Here is an 18,033-nt window from a genome sequence, read left to right on the forward strand (position 1 = left end):
GAGACCCATAAGCACAAATAACAAATAAGAAAAACCGACCGTGAGCAACTTGAATGTAGTACCGATGACGACATGGACGTGAACGAAAACGCGAGAAAAGCGAACTGAATGACTCTAGTTATGACAGACAATGCAGCTGTTTCACCGCCTAGGAAGAAGATCCCAACACGCAGCAGCAAGCTGCGTGAACAAGACCCGATGGATAGCCTTAGTGAAAATTAATTTTTATTTTTTACATATTGTAAAAATCATAAAAGACCCACGGCTCAGTTATGCTAATGCATTGAGCCGTGTCAAATAAACAAGAAAAAACACGTCAGAGCTCCACTTGAAAGGGTAAAGGCAAAGATACTGTAGAGTGTGCCATGGTGCTCTACTGGTTCCGTGCTCGACTGAGTTTGATCTAAGCGTTGAAGTGTTGAAGCTTCCTACCATTCATTCCTGAACTCACTGTCTCCAGAAGGTCGCGTGTGTAAGCAGGAATGCAGGGAGTGGTGACACAAGATCTGGAAATGCGCAATGCATTCGAGCATTGTTCGGAAAAAAACCCAGACTTTTTGACTAGTATAAGTTATACTAAGGACTAATGTTTTCAATAAGTGTAAGAAATATAACTGTCGTTTTGAAATAACAGCAACAAGTAGCAATCTAAAATTAGCTAGCGATACGATCGGCGGCCATTTAGTTTGATGATGGTTTATAGCATATTTTCGGTGAAATGTATACATAGTATAAATCTAATGGCACTTTCGTTATTGACAGTGCACTGCACCGGTGTAGTCGATCTTACACTGACTCAAACCAGGGTTAATCTGTCTATCTCTTTTTTGCATCTATGTCTATGTATCGCCAGGTGGAAACGAAAACGCCATAATAAAACTGGCGTAAAAATGTAAGATATTTATTCGTGTTTGATTCGAAAATTTGTTCTGCGTTGAACCGAACTGCTCTAACAAATGTCATCAAATAGGTAGGGTGAATAAAAGGCAATAGGATACAATCATCTTATTGGTATATGAAACCAGAGATGAAAAATAGTCTGATTTGCAATGACAAAATAAAACCATTACGAAAGACCAACATTCGTACTTCGGCCGACCAACCTACTACTGCCATGCCGCTTTGGAAGCATTATGAACGCACAGCCCTCCGGCTTTTCTCGATGTTCTTGCCGTAAGTCAATGTAATAGTCAGTATGGCATGCGGGTATGTAATCGATAGAGCCAATTGGGTTGCTGTCTGTCAGATCGATTCATAACTTCCCTTATCAAAAATTTGCGAAGCAATGCGTCATCAACACACTGCATCAATAAATTTAACAAATTTCTAAATCTAGTCAAAAAAATTTGCAGTCTATTACCATTTCTACTTCTTGGAAATCCCTAAAAAAATATTCAACATTAGCTACTTCAGCTAATTATTCCCTAGCTACTTCAGGTTATTCCAAAATAATTGACGGAAGTGGCCAAAATCTAATACATTGTATGTGCTAGTGATAATAGCTATATAATATTATAAATAGTTTTGTTTTGTTCTTGCTTTTTATTTTTACTTATTTCACCGCGCAGTATTAGTATAACAAATTCATCATAATCACTTTCGAATGTTTGAAATAGTTCTTGAATGAATGTCTTTAGCAATGACAGCTATTATTTAATATTTACTGATATGTACAACATAAAGTACAATAACAATCTTGCTTACTCATAAAACTATTCTATGTAAACGCAGATAATATCCTAAATGACTTCTTATTTATCGTTCATGCCGAGAAATTACTCCTAAAGATAGTCATATGCACAACAACTACATAACAATGCGACATAAACAACTGCGCAATGTTACTCCGCAATGTAGCACGCATGAAATCTGACATAATATGCACACCAAAATGAATTCTGTACAATTGGCCAAACCAAAATGTTTTCTGTTTCTTTATTTTATCAATGTTTCTCAAGTCAGTAATGGACGCCATATCCCACCTTTTACTAGTTGCATACAATCAAAAATAAACGTGCATTGTCACGACTAAAATAGGCGGTAAAAAGCATGACCTGCTCTGGTTGATTACTTCTTTGACCAATTTATCGCAATTCACGCATGGTGCTCGCAACAAAATCTGTTGAAATAATGGTTGCCAATGTCCGCAGAGATTTTTACTATTGATTACAAAATTTCGCGACAACAAATCTTGAATTCGGAACAATATATCGATGTGATATTTACTCTATCGGATTCCCCAATGTCTCAATTAGGGAATGAAGCATTTTGGTGTGGATCTGAGCTACCGTTTACTAGCTAGGGCGATCGGAACACAGCGCTGTCCTGTTTTGCCATACAAAATCAGAATTTTGGATTTTGACTATTGATGTTCAAATTTCACGACAACACGCCGGGACTTATACTGAACCAATCTATGCGGAAAAGATCTCAAAAATTGCGCAATATACTAACTTAGGGAATGAGTCATTCTGGAGAAGAAATTTGCTATAGTTTTTGTGAAAAATGAGTTTAACCAGCACAAGGTCGCCATCCGATTTTTTTCGCTCCGGTACTGCCTTAAGTTTTATAAACGTTTTTGTTTACCTTGTTGTTATCAATTTGATTACCGGCGCTGCTACGATAACATAAAACTAGCTGTGATAAATTCTAGGTTAAATTCATTTCTGTTTTTTTTTTATCGCACATTTTACCTCTATCCTTTAATTCACTATTACTATTAATTATATTATAAGACTTTAACAACGTACTTTTAGGTGATAATCCAATCCGTACTACTATACGTAAGCAACCGTCAAACAAACCAAAAACCGTACTTCTAGCTAGTAGTTTTAATTTAAATTCGCTTTAATAACTATCAAACTGCTTTCAATCTTCAAGAATGGTTTCTATGTCAACCTATTTTTCTTCTTCGATGCTACCCTTTTCGTATGTTTACCACTGACTTGTCAGTTACCCACTGTCGCGCTTGAACATGCGGCGGCTTATCTCGTTGAGCGCAAATTGATAACGGAGGCGCGTTCGCATGTTGCGCAACACGGCCGATGCTATAAAACGTGTATTGTTTAGGCGTTTCGACTACGTTTCGTCAGAACCCAACACTAACTTTGTGACAGGACAGGACTCAGCTATCGCAGGATTACTGTCGGATGTTGTAGGTTAACCCTAGAACGTTACACTTACTATTCTTACCTTAGAACGTTGCACTGGGGTACAAACGTACCCCACTCTTTTTTTTTTCAATTTGTTGATTTGATAAGGCACGTATGCGTTAGCTTAAAGGTGCCATTTTTTCATTGTTTTACATTTTGAATTTCTTAAAACTAGGGGGTTACACATTTCAATATTATTTTGTTTTATATAATGAAACTAAAAAAAAACTTTGCAGCTAACTTATACATATAAAAGAGGGTATAATATAATATTCGTAAGATTTGGGGGACGGGTCATTTTGTGTGTTCTTTGTATAGTTATTCACTTTATGATTTTTAGAAGGGAGATTGTAGGAGAAATTAATTATTAACTAAGCGGAACATTTTACAAGCTTATTAACTAGAAATAACTAGAAAGAGTGGTTCAAGATTAAGGGGAATTAATTAGGGCTATTTTAACCCATTATTGCCCAACTTATTTTTCACGCGCATCACAAATTGTGTTTTCCGATCGAAGAAAAATGATGTGGTCATTCCAGTAAAATTATTTTTGTACTCAAAGTAGCTGATATAATAAGGAACAACCAGTGAAAATCTAAGATTGATCGGTTAATCGATTCCTGAGATATCGTGATCGCCGCGGATGAACTTTTCAACAAAATACAACTCCAAGATAATCGAGTTTTACTGTCGGTGCAGCGAGTCAACGGTCTAGCGTATCAAACACTACGCACCGCCTAAGAGTGGTCAATGGGTAGCGGTCTATGAATAGCTGTAACTCAAGTTGTAGTATTCCGATCTTAATGAAACTTTGAGAAAATTTTCCTCAGCGTATGTAGTTTCAGAATATTTAATTCACAAAAATTCGATTTTTTTCATACTAACAAAAATGTGCAACCCCTCAAGAGAAAATTGATTAAAAACAAAACATAAACACCGGTTTAACCACTCAAACTGCTCTACACATATTCTGCAGGAGTATATGAACAATATTGACTCGTTGATAATGCCTGTTCTGCGTTATTAATTGAGTAATAGGAGTTATTCTTAGCACCTACTATATATGGGTTAAAGTAGTGGTACTGTTGGGCATTTCTTAACGAGATTAAATATTGATCAACTAAAACTAAGCACTTAAGTTTTGGGAATATATTCAAGGGGAGAAGGGGGTGAAGTCATACATCTGTGTATCAGAGACATGGGAGGGAGAGCGGACAAGGCTGAAGGGGGGGGGGGTGAGATATAAACTTTCAGTTTCCGGCATCAGGAATTAACGGCCAGGATTACAGATTCGAACGGATTGATTAACTAACACTAGAAGATAGGGGGGCACATAAGTTTTGGGAAGATATTCAAGGGGAGAAGGGGTGAAGTCATACATCTGTGTATCAGAGACATGGGAGAGAGGGTGGACAAGGCTGAACAGGGGGGGGGGGGGATATAAACTTTCAATTTCCGGCATCAGGAATCAACGACCAGGATTACAGATTCGAACGGATGTATCAAGTATTGGGACGCCGGGCGGTTCTCCTCGAGCCGGCAGGGGTTCCTCCAGACGATTTCGTAGTACGGCTCAGATACGGATCGGGAACACACCGCACTGCGTGTGTGATGTTGTACTGTAGATCTCGTGTTGTTGGTTCATTCGACAGATGTTTTGTCTCGTCTTGGAGTCGTATCAAACCATCGTTGGGGTACGGTAGGCGGAAGAGGGCACTTCTGGGAATAATAAGAGAAAAGTTAGTGGCATTTAAATTTGGATATTGATGGTTTTGAGGAACGTGTATATAAGGGACATGTAGAGAATATCGCGGCTTGCTAGTACATCTCGAACCGGGACATTGGGTGATCTTCCTCGGGCCCGAAGGGAATCGAATAGTTGAGATCTGGCAGAACAGTACTCGGCGCATGCCCAGACAACATGTTCGATTTCGTGATAACCGTTGCCACAAGCGCAGATACCGCTATCCACGAGCCCAATACGCCGGAGATGTGCGTCCAGCGTGTAGTGATTGGACATGAGCCGAGACATCACGCGAATGAAATCCCGACCCACATCCATCCCTCTGAACCAAGGTTTCGTCGATACCTTAGGGATTATCGAATGTAGCCACCTTCCCAGTTCACCATTGCTCCATGAAGTTTGCCAACTTTCGAGGGTTCTCTGATGAGTGATACTGAAAAATTCGCTGAAGCTAATTGGTCTTTCATATATGTCACCTTGTAAAGCGCCCGCCTTAGCTAAAGAGTCCGCTTCTTCATTACCTGGAATGGAGCAATGCGAGGGAACCCAAACTAAGGTAATCTTGTACGATCTTACAGACAAAGCACGCAGGCGCTCCCAGATTTTCCCCAGAAAATATGGAATGTGCTTTCTAGGTTTCATTGAACGGAGAGCCTCGATTGAGCTGAGACTATCCGAAACAATAAAGTAATGATCGGTAGGCAAAGTATCAATGATCCCAAGGGTATACTGAATAGCAGCAAGTTCTGCGACGTAAACTGAAGCAGGATATTTGAGTTTGAATGAGGCGGTGAGGTTTTGATTGAATATACCGAAGCCAGTGGAGCCGTCGAGGCTTGACCCGTCGGTGTAAAACATCTTGTTGCAGTCGACTTCTCGAAATTTACTATGAAAGATGCTTGGGATCACTTGCGGACGTATGTGATCCGGGATTCCACGAATCTCGTCTTTCATGGATGTGTCGAAGAATACAGTTGAATCAGAAGCATGAAAGAGATTGACACGGTTGGGATAGTATGAAGGATTGATATTTTGTGCCATGTAATCGAAGTACAAGGACATAAATCGGGTTTGAGAATTGATCTCGACAAGCCTTTCGAAATTTGCAATTACTAACGGGTTCAAGATATCGCATCGGATGAGCAATCGATATGAGAGTTCCCAAAATCGATTTTTCAGTGGAAGGACGCCCGCCAGCACTTCTAAACTCATCGTATGTGTCGAGTGCATGCAACCCAAAGCAATACGCAAACAACAATATTGGATTCGCTCTAGTTTGATGAAATGTATGTTCGCAGCGGAGCGGAAACAGAAACTCCCGTACTCCATCACCGACAATATTGTTGTTTGGTACAGCCTGATCAGGTCTCCTGGATGGGCACCCCACCATGTTCCGGTTATTGTACGGAGAAAGTTGATCCTTTGCTGGCACTTCTGTTTCAGATACCTAATGTGACATCCCCAGGTTCCTTTAGAGTCGAACCAGACCCCGAGATATTTGAAAGTTGAAACCTGAGCAAACTATTAATTAATTGAAGCTGTAGTTGCGCTGGTTCACGCTTCCTTGAAAATACGACTAGCTCAGTTTTCTCCGTGGAGAACTCGATACCTAGCTGGAGGGCCCAAGTAGACAAATTGTCCAAGGTATCTTGCAATGGTCCTTGCAGATCGACGGCTTTGGGACCTGTAATAGAGACCACACCGTCATCTGCAAGCTGCCTTAGCGTGCAGGAATTGACAAGACATTTGTCAATGTCATTCACGTAAAAGTTATAGAGAAGGGGGCTTAGACATGAGCCCTGGGGAAGACCCATGTAGCTAATTCGTGATGTCGATAAATCACCATGCGAAAAATGCATATGTTTTTCAGACAGCAAGTTTAGCAAAAAGTTGTTTAGAGTCGGTGAAAGACCAAGCTGGTGCAGCTTCTCAGAAAGAATTTTGATAGAAACTGAATCAAAAGCCCCCTTTATATCTAGGAAAACTGATGCCATCTGCTCTTTGCTAGCATAAGCCATTTGAATTTCTGTTGAGAGCAACGCAAGACAATCGTTCGTCCCTTTGCCTTTGCGGAAACCAAATTGTGTATCTGACAGTAAGCCATTTGCTTCAACCCAATTATCGAGGCGAAACAAGATCATTTTCTCGAACAACTTTCGGATACAGGACAGCATTGCAATCGGTCGATACGAGTTGTGGTCGGAGGCTGGTTTTCCTGGTTTTTGAATGGCGATGACCTTCACTTGCCTCCAGTCATGAGGGACAATATTACCCTCAAGAAACTTATTAAATAAATTCAACAAGCGTCTCTTGGCAGAGTCTGGCAGATTCTTTAACAAGTTAAATTTGATTCTGTCTGGCCCTGGGGCTTTATTGTTACATGATAAGAGAGCAAGTGAGAACTCCACCATCGAAAACGGTGTTTCGTTCGCGTTATTGTGAGGGGACGCGGCGCGGTAGATCTTCTGTGCCGGGGCGGAATCCGGACAAACCTTCTTGGCAAAATCGAATATCCAACGGTTTGAATATTCCACGCTCTCATTGGTACTGTTTCGGTTTCGTAAGCGCCGGGCCGTACTCCAAAGAGTGCTCATCGATGTTTCTCTCGTTAGTCCGTCGACGAACCGGCGCCAGTAGCTACGTTTTTTGGCTTTTATCAAACTCTTCATGCGCGTTTCCGCCATCGCGTACTGTCGGTAGCTAGCTGGCAGCCCGTCGTCCCGGAAGGTCTTATACGCAGCGGCCTTCTCCGCGTACACGTCTGAGCACTCTTTGTCCCACCATGGATTGGGAGGACGCCCGCGTGAATTCGCGTCTGGTACGCGTTTAGTCTGAGCTTGAATCGCGGTATCGAGAATCAAGCCAGCCAGGAACCCGTACTCTTCCTCCGGAGGAAGCTCTTGTGTCGATTCTACTATTTCGGATATCGCGGACGCGTAGCTCTTCCAATCAATATTTCGTGTGAGGTCATACGAAACATTGATTGTATTTGGTGGCCCTGAACCGTTAGCAATATTAATTACGATTGGCAGATGGTCGCTGCCGTGGGGATCAGAGACTACCTTCCACATGCAATCTAACCGCAGCGATGTCGAGCAGAGGGACAGGTCTAAGGCGCTCGGACGCGCTGGAGGGGCAGGAATCCGTGTCATTTCACCCGTATTCAAAATGGTCATATTGAAGTTGTCGCAAAGCTCATGGAGTAGGGTAGATCGATTATCGTCACCCCATGTCGTGCCGTGGGAGTTGAAGTCACCTAAAACTAGCCTCGGTGCGGGGAGGAGTTCCGCAATATCGCAAAGCCGTCGGTGGCTAACTGAGGCTCTAGGGGGGATGTAGGTGGAAGCAATGCAAAGGAAGAATACAGTTGAATCAGAAGCAATTCTGGTTTTGCAAGCGACAACTTCAATGCCTGGTGTCGAGGGGAGGTCGATCCGATTGAAAGAATAGCACTTTTTGATCCCCAAAAGTACTCCTCCGTAAGAGTCTTCTCGATCCAAGCGAATAATATTAAAATCGTGAAAGTGTAGGGTTATTTCTGAAGTGAGCCATGTTTCGCATAGGGCAAATGCATCGCATTTCAAATTATTTAGTAAGATTTTAAACGAATCGATTTTCGGGATAATACTTCTGCAATTCCACTGTAGAACAGTGATTAAATCCTTGACCTCGTTCGATGAATTAGCCATCGAAGGATACAATCGCTGAAAGGAGGGGCCATTTCGCAGTGAACTGCATCAAGAATGTTTTTACTGCGGGGAGAAAGCTTATCAAGATACTTTTAAGGGGGTCAGAAATGTTCAACGCTGTAAGAATACGGTCCACAATGTCAGAGAAATTTATTAAGCCAGCACTGTTTTCTTTCTCTGGCTGAGATATGGGAACACTTGGGGTTTTTGATGTTCCTGGAAGTGCTGGGAACTCCTTTTCTGAGCTCAGGTTACTGAGACCGGGAGCGACTTGCTTCGGTTTTACAACAGTACTTCCTTGAGTAGTTATTTTAGGGGGACCATGAAGAGACACCTTCTGGCCTTTACGACGAAGCTTGGAAGAGGAAATGTTCTTCCTTTTTCTACTACTTAATTCTATTTTTGACTATGGTGTCTTCTATTCGATTCTTAATTTTTTTTCAAAAATATTTTTATACTTGTTTCGATCCCTTAAGGTAATTTTAAAAGTTTGGAATGAAAAATCCTTTCCTTACAGAAAATATTACGTGATTAATAAATTTGCATTAAATGATGTACTTTTTTATCAAACTTTGTATGGACATATCTACTCGATCACTAATTACTAGTAATGTACTAATATACCATCTTAATCCTTTGTGAAGCAGTGAAATGATTTTTCATAAATTGGAACATTGGAATAGTTATTACTAGAATTTGAATGACATTGAACGCAACCACTAGTGTTGGGGAGACTTGACCAAGATTTTATGGGCAGACTTGACCAAGTGACAATTAACCGAAGAAAGATACAAAATTCCTGATATTTATTATGCTTTGGTATCTACTGTTAATGTTAATCACGCCATTCAAAAATCTCACCTCAAACACAAGTCTTTATATTTTAGTATTAGTAAACAAAGTTAGCAATAGTAGGACTGATTTCGTGATGTGTGAACATGCAATGCAAGCAGTAAGTTAATCCTTAAAAAGAAATGCATTAAAAATCGAAATTTTTTCAAATGCAACCCCTTTATATTCTTTACTGCTACTGTAAACTAAACTGTCTATGATCACATATCAGTCCCATAAAGAGAGGAAATCCCATATAAAACGGGACAACTATGCGATCATGGGTAGTAAAGATTTCGACAATATGGAAAAAATAAATACAGTATGTTTTATGTCATTATTTTTTGTTATGATTTTTCAAAATTCTCTTGGTCTCTCCCCACTTGGTCCCCGCAGTGGGGAGACTTGACAAAAAAACGAACTCAGAATTTTTTTTATAACTTTTCAAAAATTAAATAAAAAAATCTTCAAAAAATCATGAAGACTTTGCACATTATATATCATTATATCCTATTACATTATATCTCAATGACTTTTGAGGGATTGAAGGCCTTTTTAGAAATTTATGCAGTTTTAGCTGAAAACCTAGTCAACCCTTGTAACAATTTTAGTTTTATGATAGTTTTATAGCCCCTCATAAAACTTACATTGCACTTGTAGCGTGTTATAAAACTTCAATTGTTACTTGGGAAGCCTCCCTATGTTCCCCTATATTTAAAACTTTTCATCATTTAAATGTTCGGTTGGTGCACCGTATTGACGGCTCTGACTAAGATGAGCTGAACATTTTTGCCATTTTCGAGTAGTTTTCGAAAGATTTTTCAAAACAGCCCTTCGTTATTAATGCACGTCACACATACTCCAAAATTCAATACAACATTGATGAGCATATATTCGACGAGATGGAGAAGAAATTGATTAAATCCATGCAGTAATGCAAAAGATACGAGCTTCCCAAACCTCACATGACTTTTCTTAAGCAATTTTAAAAAGAGGTCTTTATATAGTCACGACAAAAACAAATTCATATGGTCAAGGATCCAAAAATGGCAACCACAGGCGAATTTTTTGTCAGATTTAGCGCCAAACTATTTTTCCGTATATATATATTAGACTGCCCAGAAAAATAATGAATTTTTGAAAAATCATTCGACCCACCCCTGAATCGATTACTAGTCCCACCAGGAGTACTTACACCAAATTTGAAGTAAATCGGACAAGTCTAGCTACCGGACCAACGTGCCTGAAGTTAGTATGGGATTTTTCGACAATTTACATGGAGAAAACCCACTTTCTCGCATTTTTGACTCTAGATGGCACTGTATGCATCGTATTATTACTGTGAGTAAAAATAAGAAAGATAATTTAACTGTCTACAACTTTTTCGAATACTGCTTGTCAATCCGGCTTTGTTAAAAGAAGTTATTAAACTTTTTACGAAGTGATGCCTGAGCCAGTTTCCTATGGGGCCTAGTTGTGCATGGTTGTGTATCGGTACTCGATTCCCACGAACTATACATTTTTTGTGAAACAACCGTTATATTTAGCTCAGTAGTATGTTCAGAAGAATTGTAATACGAGTCATGTTTTGTTTAGAAAATTATAGTTCCAACTGTAACCGCATAGAGGGCGCCAGCACTAATTTTTCATAGTAGAGAGATAGAATATCAAAATGTTCGGAAGAATTATTGAAAAATGCCTGCTCTACAACTTTGTAGAAGACAGCTAATATCTATCTCTTTCCGTTGAAAAGTTAGTGTTGGCGCCCTCTATGCGGTCACAGTTGGAACTAAAATTTTCTAACCAAAACATCACTCGTATGATTTACTAGAACTCTTCTGAACTTGCTATTGAGCTGAATCTAACAGTTATTTCACAAAAATGTTTAGTTCGTGAGAATCGAGTACAGATACACAACCATGCACTGCTAGGCCCCATAAAAAACTGACTCAGACATCACTTCGTTAAAAGTTTAATAACTTCTTTTAACAAAGTTGGATTGACTAGCAGTCTTCCACAAAGTTGTAGACAGTTAAATTATCTTTCTTATTTCACTTACAGTGATAATACGATGCATACAGTGCCACCTAGCGGCAAAAAGGCGAGTTAGTGGGTTTTCTCCGTGTAAATTGTCGAAAAATCTAATACAAACTTCAGGCATGTTGGTCCGGTAGCTAGACTTGTCCGATTCGCTTTAAATTCGGAACAAGTACTCCTTGTGGGAATAGGAATCGACTCAGTGGTGGGCCGATAGGGGTCATTTTTTTCCTGTCACTCTAATGTATATATCCTATAATATTAAACAATATGAATGGCGATCCAAAAAAAAAACCTATATCTGTTGTTTATTAAAACTTGTTGATGCTTTTTAGCATGACTTGAAAAAGACTAAAAGACCGTAAGGAGATAAAAAGGTAAGTAAAATCCATTTTTTCAACTTTTTGCCTCCATCGTAGTCGAATTTAGATCTGATAATATTACATGAAAATTTGAGATGAAAATGGATCAATGCTTATTTTTAATTGTGAAGTAATGAAAACTAAGATACCTTGTAACGTGACCAGTAGACTGACCAGCAAAATAATGAATTTTTGAAAAGGGGCCATCCATAAATAACGTAGCATTATATGGAGGAGCAGGAAGTTTCGTATTCTGTGATGATGTGTGACGACAGGGGGTAGGGGATCATGTCATGCTACGTAGCTTTTTTAAAGAGGAATAGGGGTTGACCTGATGTCACGACAACCTTACCCGTTTCATCTAACTAACACCGTTTTTTTTTATTTTTTACGGTGACAAGGAGGGGGGTTGGGTTAACGTCAAGCTACGTAATTACCAGGGAGGGGGGGGGGATGGGGTGGTGCGGTTTATTTAAATTTTGTGACGAAATGCTACGATGTGGGAGGGGTGCGTTAAAAATCACCCAAAAATTGCTACGTCATTTATGGATAATCCCAAAAGTCCCACTAGGAGTACTTGCTCAAAATTAGAAGCAAATCGGACAAATATAGCTACCGGACCAAAGGGCCTAAAGTTTGTATGAAATTTTTCGGCAAATTTCCATGAAGAAAACCCCTTAGTGCGCATTTTCGCCGCTAGGTGGCACTGTGTGCATCGTATTATTACTGCAAGTGAAAATTAGACAGATAATTTAATTGTCAAAGACTGCTAGTCAATCCAGATCATAATAACTTGTTTTAAAGGTTTTGTTTAACATATGGTCGGTGTTAAGTCAGACAGGACCGAGTCGCAAAATCTTAAAAAAATTAGATAATCATAGCGCTGAATAAAGAATTTCTTCAACAACATTCAAATTTTAGCTAATTTGAAATATGCTACAATGAGCAAGATATATAGCAAAAATTAGTTTTAAATTATAATGTGAGGGATGCTGCGTATCAAACTTTAAACTTGTTTTTATCGAAATCAATACAATGTCACTTAGTCCGGTCTGATTTAACACCGACCATATAGTCTATTATATTTCGATATTCTGAACACACGGAGTATTTATGTCTTCTTCAAACTTAGTTATGGAATGTCTTCAATAAAGTTTTTATTTTTAATTTTGATTATAGTGGCGATCCATAGGGTCTTTCGGCTCTTTTTCAGGTTAGAAAAATTTCTAACCCTATGTGCGGGGATTGCGAATCGAATCTAGGTGAGATGCGTACAAGCCAACTACGATTTTCCCGCCCCATTTAACAAAGTTGTTTGAAATAACATTTTCGAAAATTTTGCTGAAGACATCAACTCTCGAAGTAATTTTTTTTGAAGAAAATATGCTTCATAATTACTTCTAGGAGGATTAACCTACAAAATTATTCTATTAGAAGATGTGCTGCTTTACGTTGTAACATACTAAAGATACTAAACAACCAAAGTTGACAGTTCTGAAATAATGTGATCGTGACCGTAAGCAATTTGTTTTTCGAGCAGTAATTTTATTTTTCTTCACTATTAAAGCTCGCAAATCTAAAGCGAGTTCTGTTATACAACATTTTAGTACGCCATTCATTTGAACACTCAAATATTTTGAAATTTCCAATCCTGCTTAAAGGCTATTTCTATAAATGATTACACAACAAAAATCAAATGCTCATAAAAACCGATCCTGCCAAAACGGAAATAGTAATTTTCCATAATTTTCCTTCTATTTTGCACAATGTTATTATCGTTGTAAATCACATTGAGGTTTTATGTCAACTCTACGCATTCTCATAAAAATACATTTCAGCAAAAAAAATAATTATCCAATTTTTTGGTGAGGAAGTTTGTTTTAAAGACAATCAACCTAAGGGACGATCCATAAATGACGTAGCATTTTTTGAGTGATTTTTAACACCCCCCTCCCCCATCGTAGCATTTCGTCACAAACCTCTAAATACCCCCTGGTAATTACGTAGCTTGACGGTAATTCTCGCCCCCCACCCCCCCTCTAATGATTCTAATTCGGAATATACAAGAAACGATGCAGTACATTATTTGCATTGGGGTAATGTTTTAGGTGAACTTATTTACAAATATAAAAAATATTCAATTATGGGAAACCCAAAAGGTTTTGTCTAGCTAGGAGATACTTTGCGGTATTTCGGAGGAAGTCATTTGTTGGGCCAATCTAATGTATGTTTACTCATGAATGTAGGCACAAAATAACTTTGATCCACGGAGTGGTTTTAGAATTATTATTATGCACAACATGCTTCTCGCCAAAAGTGATAAAAATCTAAAAACTCCAAATACACTTAGGAATCAACTACTCACCTGCTCCCGGATATCCTAACGACAGTAAACACCCATCCGAACCTTCCAGCACAGCCGGTATCACCTCCGATAGCGCACTCCCGCAAATATCATGCTGTGGAAGAGATAAAAATAACCAAAAACCGTAATTACTATCAATTATATATAATATTAATCAGGATTATGATAAAATGGCATTCGTATTTTTAGCATAGCAAAACACAATACAATGCCACCTTCGATAGCAAAACTTCCGCCTAAATACCCTTCATCCTAACAATTTATCAAGTCACGGGTAAAAAGAAGCAAACGTATCCATTTACAAAAGTTCCGCTCACGGAGACGATAGTGATTTCGCATTGAGATCACGTTTTTCATTAGCCAACTTTCTGTCAACCTGTTTATCCTCGTGCCTCCATCTGTGCAACTTTTCCGTCTTCTCTCGGTCAGCACCGCCACCTCACATCGCACGACGATACCCGGCGATATTATTCATCATTATCATACCGTGTCCGCTCGTTAATACTTTATATCTTCCGCTTTCGTGAAAGTCTTCGCGTCAGGTGCCACAGTGGCATACTAATAATTTCACCGGATGTACCAGGCAAGCAGCAGGACTACGAACACCAGCCAGGATGATATTACTTTGTACTTATACCCCCCACCCGACCAACCAACCGACAGAACATCCGACGAACGACGACGGCTCGTTTTCAGCTCATCAGTCTGGATTTCACCTCCCCCGCTGAGGTGACTCGTTATTAGATTATGCTTTCGAGATTCTTCCCGACCTCAATCGCTCATCAAGAATCTGAAGAGGCGGAATAGTAAGGGGGTCCTAAGTGCAAAAGTTCAATCAGCCAGAGTCAACTGAAAACACTACTGATCGTTTCATCCCATGCCTAGTCGTCGTCGTTGTCGCCGTCGTCGTCGCCGTCGTCGTGATTTGCATGAACTGCTCCGCTGCACTCGCAGCAAACCTTGGAAAGCTCATCTTGCAGTCTTCATCATCTATCGCGATTAAAATACCGCTTCGGTGTCACGTTTTTAAATTATCAATATTTATAGTGTACAGGAAGCTTAGTCTCCACTCACAGTCTCGGTGGCACTGTTTTCCAGCAAACTTTACGGGACATGATAGAATTGAGATTGAGCGTAGACGTGGAAAATTGATTTCCCCCCGTGCTAAACCGGGTGGAAATTTAATTCATGCCAAATTTGCTTCAAAAGAAAAAAAGTCAAAAAATGATCATTCCAACATTATGCTCCGGTACGTGTACGTGTGTGTTTTTGTCAGGTTGTTTGCATTTGGGAATAAATCAAGATGCTCACTTGACCAGTACTCGTCAAATTCACACTCCATTAGGTTCATCCAATTGGTACCATCGCTCGCAGTAAAAGGTTCTCTTCCCCTCTTGGTCCAAATTGGTGTCATGGTACTGGCCGTATGCCGAAATGAATGGATGCGATAGCTTTCAATCAATTATTCACCCCCCACCGATTTGGGAAAGTATATGTACAACGGGGGAAGCGAATGTTGACCGCATGCAAACGTCTAGTGTGGGTATATTTTCAACACACGGAATAGACTAGGGTGGTTAAAGGGATGCTCATTTGGGTCTTGTAGCAATTTTACTGGGCCAAAACCAGAAGTCCACCAAAGAACTTCCCGTACATGTATAGACAAATGTTGCAAAAATAGGGCTGCGTGAGCAAATGAAACGCTCATAGTCCAAAATCATCCCCCTGCGCGGTGTTCTGATAGTTTTTGAAATGAAATCAACTTATGAAAACACCACCAACATGCACCACGGAGAGGGCCAAATATTGAAAATTGCGCGAACTCGAACAAATGTTGGCAGCACCCACTCAGATTTTAATGAAACTTTCTGTACATGAAGACTTTGTCACAAAAAGCCACTTTTCATACTTTGTTTTTCCAAAAATGATCTAGACTGTCTTTTGAAAAGGGCCAAACTTTTTTTACCAATTTTTTTCAAATGGCTATAGTCTAAAAATGATAAATCACAAAATTAGTCAAATTTTCGAATAAAAATATTAAAAAAAAGATTTCATTGACTCCAATACTGAAAAAAAAATCGATTTAAAAAAAATTAATGTCGATTTACAAAAAAACCTATTTTTGATTTGAATGAAATTTTGTTGCAAGATAGGTAATTATGTTTCCTACCTACCGTCAAAAATTCGAGTTGGGCTCTTTAAAGAAAAAAAAAAAATTATTTGAAAAAAGCTTTTCCTTGTCCAAACTGATTTTTTTATCGAAAACTAAACCAATGAAAGTCATAATCGTTTCAGAATCCATTTTCCCAGCAGCTAGTTGCCTGATACATGCAAAAAGTATCAGTAACGAATTTGGTATATATTCATAACAAATTTGAATGAAGACTGGAAGACTTGAAAACTGAACTTCATTGGTTCGTCTCAAAACTGATAAATTTTGTGAAACAATTGACAAGGTTTTCTAAAATTTATTTTATGTCTGATGGAGCAGCAGCACAATACAAAAATAAGAAAAAAAAAACTTTGCAAGCTTGTGTAGATTCCAGTCAAAGTATGAGTTAAGCGCAGAATGGCATTTTGTTGCAGCATCCCATGGAAAGGGACCCTCAAGGGAAAGGTCTTGATCTCACAGTTGTCTAATAACATCAATATCAAATACTTGCCTAAAACTAGAATAATAACAATAGAAACTCATTCCATAGTTCTGAACTCAATCATAATCATAATTTCCTATCATATTGAGTTCAGTTTTGAAGGGGTGTACTGTGATATGGATTAGGGTCTTTTTTGAATAGGAAGCGAAACTGGAATTGATGTTTGAGTCTATGAAACTTAGAACTGCTCACCGAAAAATTGCATAACTTCCAACATTTTCTGAAAATGTTTTTTTTGGGAATGCGTCGAGTTGAGACGAAAACGTTGTAGAATTAATAACGAGAAAACCACCTTCCAAAAGTAGGGGAATTTATGAAAAATGGCGTTTTCTGCTCCAGCCAATTTAGTATCTTCAATGAATTTTACAAACGTTAAACAGCACATCAATTGATAAAATGATTTTGGCATTATTTCCTCCAAGAAGTATTTATGGCGAATTGACTCTTCGAACATATTTAGTTCCAGACTTAATGTCTTCAGCAAAATTTTGGGGAGTGTTATTACAAACCACTTTGTTGAAGACATGAAGGCTCCATGTTCTCAAGGTATTAACTAGGTATTGAACTACACCAATTTTTAGGTTGTTTTCTAGGGGTTATTTTATCGACTTCTTCCAAAATTCGGCGAACCTATTCGCATTCGTGCGATAGTTTATGTTAACAGGGTATCCTAAATTAATTGGTATACTTAAGGGTTTATATGTTGCAGATAGAGAAAATTCATAAATTTTCAGCTTTCCTACACAATATTACAAAAGCTTCTTAAACAACTGTTCCTAAAAAGATTATGTAAATTATAAAGTATTTGAAATTTTTTAATAGAAGTGACGGAAGGTTATCGAAAAGTTTCGTGAAAACGAAAATTCCAGTAATGATATTGATTTTCCCTAACAGGTTTCGAGAGTTTTTTATTTGTTCTTTGGCATTAGGATTAGGGATAATAATTCAAATCACAGATACTACTGGGAAGTCATTTTTAGAAAAAGTCGATATCGAAGTAAAGTTTGAACTATGCACGCATGCACTTCAGAGGTAGCGAGTTTTCAAGATTTCAGTGTTTAGTTCTCATCCGCGCACAGACGAGTAAGTAGAACAAATTCCTGGCCAATAACCAAAATATTTTTTTTTTCGTTTTTCTATTTCGTTATAATTTTTTTACATACCCAAAAACCCGAATAACATGGCAAAATTAGGAGTAT

General features: G+C 38.7%; 1 protein-coding gene across 1 annotated transcript in view; it reads right to left on the reverse strand.

Moving 5' to 3' along the window:
- The window catches only part of LOC131678624 (kinesin-like protein CG14535), a 441,809-nt gene that overhangs the window by 98,270 nt on the left and 325,506 nt on the right, over positions 1-18,033 (reverse strand). The window contains exon 6 of the mRNA XM_058958855.1: positions 14,181-14,274. Within this exon, the coding sequence (XP_058814838.1) occupies positions 14,181-14,274 (94 nt within the window). The remainder of the gene's footprint in view (positions 1-14,180; positions 14,275-18,033) is intronic.

The sequence above is a fragment of the Topomyia yanbarensis genome, chromosome 2, assembly GCF_030247195.1.
Source record: "Topomyia yanbarensis strain Yona2022 chromosome 2, ASM3024719v1, whole genome shotgun sequence".
NCBI lineage: Eukaryota > Metazoa > Arthropoda > Insecta > Diptera > Culicidae > Topomyia > Topomyia yanbarensis.